This window comes from Anolis carolinensis, chromosome 2, assembly GCF_035594765.1.
Source record: "Anolis carolinensis isolate JA03-04 chromosome 2, rAnoCar3.1.pri, whole genome shotgun sequence".
In the NCBI taxonomy this organism is placed as follows: domain Eukaryota; kingdom Metazoa; phylum Chordata; class Lepidosauria; order Squamata; family Dactyloidae; genus Anolis; species Anolis carolinensis.
In genome coordinates, this window is record NC_085842.1 from 210,116,639 (window position 1) to 210,123,029 (window position 6,391).

A 6,391-nucleotide genomic window follows, 5' to 3' on the forward strand; every position below is an offset into this window, starting at 1 on the left:
TTTATTCATGGTTTTCTGACTTTCTGTGGGGTCATGCACCCCTAATACCAATGAATGTAGGGGAGGGGCAGATTGTACACAATAATACTGAACAAGAAGTAGCAAATAAATACAAATAAGAGTTAACACTAGAAGTAAGTCCACTCTCTGGTTACATCTCAAATAGACTACTTCAACATGCTCTACGTGGGGTTGCCTTTGAAGACTGTTCAGAAGTTTCAGGTAGTCCAATGGGTGGCAGCCAGGTTTCTTACTGGAGCGGTGTACAGGGAACACACAACCCTCCTGTTGCGTCAGCTCCACTGGCTGCCAGTCTGCTACCGAGCACAATTCAAAGTGCTAGCTTTGGCCTATAAATCCCTAAATGGTTCTGGTCCAGCTTACCTATCAAACGCATTTCCCTTTATGAGCCAGTTAGAGTATTAAGATCAGCCGGGGAGGTCCTGCTTTTGGTCCTGCCATCATTGCAGGTGTGATTGGTGGGGACGAAAGACAGGGCCTTCTTGGTGGTGGTCCCTCAGCTGTGAAACTCCCTCCCCTATGTGGTTTGTTTGCCCCCCCCCTCCCTCCTAGCATTTAGGAAGCAAGTCAAGACCTGGTTATTCAAGCAGGCATTTGGCCACTGACAGAAATATGGAAAGATACCAAGGATTGATGCAATGGCCTAAGTGTTTTATGCTGTGTCTGTGATTGTTATCACAGTTATATAGTTTTAATGGTTTTTATTCTATTCTTATATGTTGTTGTTTTGATATTTGATGTTTACATATGTGAGACGTTGAATTTTGCCATTGATTATGCTGTGAACCACTTTGAATCCCCCCAAGGATGAGAAAAGAGGTATATAAATGCAATCAATCAATCAATCAATCAATCATTGACACTAGGCATATCAAAACAGTAGCATTGTCAGTGTGCATAGACAGTAGCATTGCCAGTGTCCAGAATACATGCCCTTCTTTTCAAAACTACTGTCTGGACAAGCTATTTTTTTTTAAGTGAGGAGGCTAAAAGGAGCCCAACAAAGTGTTCTAACCATTTTGAATTGTTACAGCTTTAATTCAAGACAAGGATGAAGACTGACTAGCCCTCCAATTTTTTTCTGGACTGTAGATTCTTGCATCCTGCACCATTGGTTTAACCAGCTAGGGTTGACGGGAATTGCCATATCCAACATGTGGAGGGCCATATGTTCCTCATCTCTGTTTTATCTGAATGAAACTTCCACCAGGAATCTCCATGGAGTGATGCTACTTCTTAAAAGGGCCTGCCAGGATCATCTTCAGTGTTCCCGCAGTGATAAAAGAAACTGTAACAGAGACTTTAATGAAGGAGGGAATATCTTCCATATGTTGGGCTGCAGTCTCCATCATCCTTTACCAGAAATCGTGGTGACTAAACTTGATGTGAATTGTAGCCCAATAGCATCTGAAAGCCCTCATATTCCTTTGTTGTGTTTTAGGAATACACTGTTGTGAGGTGTCCTTCTCTGGAGTTTTAAAGCAGAGACTGGATGGCTATCTGTTGGGAGGGCTTTGGTTGTGTTATCCTCCATGGCAGAAGGGGATTGGACTGGACGGCCCTTGGGGTCTCTTCCAACTCTGGGATTCTATCATCTAGGAGGCCAACACATGATCTGGGAGTCCACAATACTGTAATATGTGTGGAATTGGGCCAATTAATTGTGGGATTAAGTCACTTTGCACAGAGAGTAACTGACACATTTTCCCCTTCTTCTCCTGCCTTTACAGTGAAGAAAGGAACTGCTGAGATGCAAGCCCACTGCAATCCTGACCTCTCTCTGGTTACCAATTGCATGGAGCATGCCCTGACCTCTGTCTACCCTCGCAAGCGCTACTCTGCCGGCTGGGATGCCAAGCTCTTTTATATTCCTATGAGCTATATGCCAGTATTGGTGCATGATCTGGTGTTTGGTTGGTCTTATCCCAAACCAGCACAGACCAGTTAGGCAGGGATATCACTGGATAAAACGAGTTGAATTTATGGTGGTGCTGTGGGTTAGAACCAACACAGATTTTTCTTTAAAGAATAGGGACTTTACAAACTTCTTTGAAAGAAGCCTTGTTTATGAGGGCTTCTTCCAAATTACATTCCAAACCAAGTTATACCTCCCTTCCTGCTTCAGTTCACTGAAAGAGCTATTGGACCAGTAATGTATTTTCCCACCCAGAATTTCCTCATTTACAGGACACCAACCTTGATTTTTCATTAAATAAAAAGTGGTGCCTTTCCAGGTATTCTGTCCCAACTAGCCTCAGGACAAGTACACACCAAGCTGCCTTATAACAAGTTTGACCGCTGATCAATCTAGCTTACTGCTGCTTGTTTAACTCTCAAGTTTACCATGTCAAACTCTTCTTGACTGGCTGAACCAAGAGATGGTTTAGACAGAAATGCCAGTTTTTCCCTAAGAGCCATACTCTCTATTTATTAGGTGCTTTTTGTGCAATTGTACAACAACGAAGGTTCTTCCTGCATTATTGGTGGTGTTTAGGGTCAAGGTGATGGTCCAGATCCTTGTTATCCTTTTACCCTAAGTTCCAGTCCAGCAGAAATTCTTCCTCTAAAATTAACTGAAAGGAACAAGAGAGGTGCTTGCTGTGTTTTTACATGGCTCTTCCTCACTTCGTTTTGGCTTGTATGTGCCTGCCTGTGTCCCAACTTGCCTGAAATGCCGTTGGTGCCAGTTTCATATTAGTTGGTGTGGTGGTTACTTCTCTAAGAGTGAAGAAAGATAATGCATTTGAACTGAGGTTGCAATATGGTTTCAGAGAGTACAGTCATCAGTCAAGCATATTCGTATATTTTAAATTGTATGCTAATACTTTTACGTTAAGCCACTTTGAGTCCCCTTCAGAAGAGATAAAGGGAGGTATAAACATAACAAACATAAACATAATAATAATAATAACAACAACAACAATAACAATAATAATCAGGCAGGTTGTTTACTTTTGTATGTATGTTCTTTAAAATTATGGTACCATTTAAGTACATGCATGATAATCTTTTATTCTTTTTTTTATAATCAGAACAAAAGTGGCAGTCTTGTGTAACAGCATGGAAGAAAGCAGATATGCTGATGCCGCAGACTTGCTAGTCCATAGGTTCCTTCCATACTGTGTAATTTTTATGGTTCACATTGTATCCTGTCAATTTTATACTGGACATGCTGCAGGTGTTTTCAAAACCAGACCTATCTGTGCCTTTTAAAAATGTATATTTCACCCCACCTTTCTTTGTGTTGAAGTTTGTGTGTCCTAATAATACCCTTCGACTGAGGTCCCATCTACACTACCATATAATTCAATTTGAAACTGTATTAGGGAGACTATCCAAAAACAGCAGCGCATCCAAAAATATGCAGAGACAAGATACTTATTGTTGAGCATTCAGCTCACAGCAAGCCGAACGTGAAGTGCCATGTGGCTGTAAAGAATTTAGAGCTTAGGAGGCAAACATCCAGAGTTCTGTCTTTAAAATACAAAATGTTTATTTACAAAATAATATCTATATTTCTTAATAGTAAATAACTGGATCCTAGCTACTCTAACTAACCCCATCTCTTCTAGGGTTCAGAGAGAGGGAAAAATCTCCAGGCATTAAATTTCTCCCGACACACAAGCAGAGTAAGGTCTCAATACAGACAGCACACACCAAGTAAAAATAGAAAGTCAAAGACAAAAGGCATACACCTTCAAAGTATCAATTCCATACAACCAATCTGAATGAGAGCAGAAACAGAGAGGAGAGAAGAAATGCATTCCAACTATCATTCAGGAGACAAGGAAGAAGGGATTTCCCCCAGCCTATTCTAAGCTAACTAACTACTCCTCATTGAGGACTGCAGACTTGGACAGTGTGAGGTTGAACTCCAACAATATGGACAATGTGGACTCATATAATGCAGTTTAATTGCATCGTACTGCATTATATGAGTATGGGCTGATCACATAATGATCAAACAGCATTATATGGCTGTGAAAATGAGGACTAAGATACTCCCCACAAGGGGTATGTATTTTAGCTGGAACAAGGTTGACATGTTCTGGACTAGAGATGGTTTGAAAGGACGAGTTTTAACTTTTGACCACCAAACTTAGGTGGCAATAATTAAGCTATTGCCATCTGGCAAAAAATAGATACTGTACATTATATTTACAAAGTATATATTTTGAGCAGAGCAATTCATATGTCTATAAAATATGTTTGGTTTTTGAATTTATTGCTGTTGTTTTTGTAAATCAGCTTGATAGAAATTTTATAGATAAATGCACTAAATAAGAGGTGGGATCATTTTCATAGATCAATAATGTGAAATAGATATTAATGGGAAAGGGGTGCCTCTTGGCAATGGAGAGAACTAAAATAGAGGAGTTTTTATGAAGCGGGTGGCCATTATTATACTAAAATTATTCCAGAGCGTTACAAATCCAAATGAGCAATGATGAACTTCATATTGATCTTTTCATATTAGGCACCGAAGTTACAAATAAAGTTTAAAACAATATTTTTGTCTGCTTTCAAGTGATTTACAATTTACAGTGACCTTAAATTGAACCTTTCATGGGGTTTTCTTGGCAAGAGTTCTTCAAAGGGTTTGCCATTGCCTTCCTCTGGAACTGAGACAGTGTCACTTGCCTCAAAGCCATCCAAGTGGATTGCCATGGCAGAGTGAGGATTTGCTCCTTGATCTCTCTCATTTTAATATTCAAACTACTATTTCAGACTGGCTCTATCACCTATAGAATAAGTAAGGAACAACGGATGCGTACTGGGAGGAACCCCTCTCCCTCCACTTTCCATGAGATAGATCCCAAGGCCACCAAAGAAGGTGGAGAAAGAACCAAATCTCTATCCAGCACTTTCCTTGAACCCATTGATATCAGAGGCTGTGGCCATATTCAGCATCTGGCTCTCATCCAAAACTGGTCTACTATCCCTTAGATTTGTGGATTTGTATAAAATCGCTATCCGTTTGTTTGTTTCATTTGTAAGACTCCCATCTTAGCTTTCAAGCCTTCCAAAAACAGGTGTTTTTGTTCCGCATCTGAAAATACGAAATTTTTTGGTCCATTGGTGGCAATGGGCAGGCTTCCCTGGGCTCCCCTTCCTCAGTTTTAGGGCTAGAGGGGTGATAATCGCCACACATGGAGGGCACATCTACCACTCTTAGCCCGCCAAGATTTATAACATTTGGGCCATCCCCTAATTTTTAGGGATTTTTTCTTTCTATAAATAAAATCTCTTTAAAACATTCCTTCTTTCCCCCCACTGGCCCCACTGGTGGCGTAGTGGATTAAAGCCTTGTGACTTGAAGGTTGGGTTGCTGACCTGAAGGCTGCCAGGTTTGAATCCCACCCGGGGAGAGCGCAGATGAGCTCTATCAGCTCCAGCTCCATGCGGGGACATGAGAGAAGCCTCCCACAAGGATGGTAAAACATCAAAACATCTGGGCGTCCCCTGGGCAACGTCCTTGCAGACAGCCAATTCTCTCACTCCAGAAGCAACTCAGGTTGCTCCTGACACGAAAAAAAAAAAAGCAGAAGGGTAGGGCACAATTCCTTCCTGCCAAATGTCAAAGATGCTCCATACACCACACACACAGCCCAGTGCCCAGCCCCACTATTTTACTTTTTCCGTTAAGCAATGGGGAGGGGGAATTCCCATCCCCTTCCCATCATTTTTGGCAATGGCATGGTTTGTCCTTATATTCTTCATTATGACCTGGATTGAAAGCATCAGTGTTACTTAAGATACCACTATTTCTGTGATGTTTTCCTCTCAGTCTGCAGAAGAGAACCAAGTTTGAAAATAGGGCTTAAGATACCACTGTTTCTGAGATGTTTTCCCCTCAGTCTGCACAAGAGAACTGAGTTTAAAGACAGGGCTGAAGATACCACTCTTTCTGTGATGCTTTCCCCTTCATCTGTGCAGTGGTGGCAGATGAGGCGAGGCAGGCCGCAGGCAAGGAGAATGGTGTTGTTCTCCTCCGATTGGCCCAACAGGCAGGGTTCTGAAGAAAATAGCAATTCTCCATAGGGCCACGTGAGAAGCGCCACGTGGTCTGAAAAGCAGGCAAGGAAACAGTACCCGCTTTTGTACTGAACTTATTTTCATTCTGGGGAGGGGGTCCCATTTCATGCTCCCTCCTGAAGCAAAGGGAACGAATGAAAAAGGAGAAATGGGTATCATGCACACACTATAGTCCTTCTTGAGCTGTTTTCAATATTTATTTACTGTTGCATCACCAGTGTTTTCATTGTGCTGAAGGAACACACCCAGATACAACTCTCCATAGCACAAGTGGTCCCCAAGTTACAAGCAGGATAGGTTTTGTAGGTTTGTTCTTAAATTGAATCTGTATGTA

General features: G+C 41.6%; 1 protein-coding gene across 1 annotated transcript in view; it reads left to right on the forward strand.

Annotated features, from left to right (window-relative positions):
• LOC100567570 (retinol dehydrogenase 16) overlaps window positions 1-4,531 on the forward strand; it is a 32,647-nt gene extending 28,116 nt beyond the window's left edge. Inside the window, exon 5 of the mRNA XM_016991105.2 lies at window positions 1,752-4,531. Within this exon, the coding sequence (XP_016846594.2) occupies window positions 1,752-1,969 (218 nt within the window). The 3' untranslated portion in view covers window positions 1,970-4,531. The remainder of the gene's footprint in view (window positions 1-1,751) is intronic.
• Window positions 4,532-6,391: the final 1,860 nt, after the last annotated feature.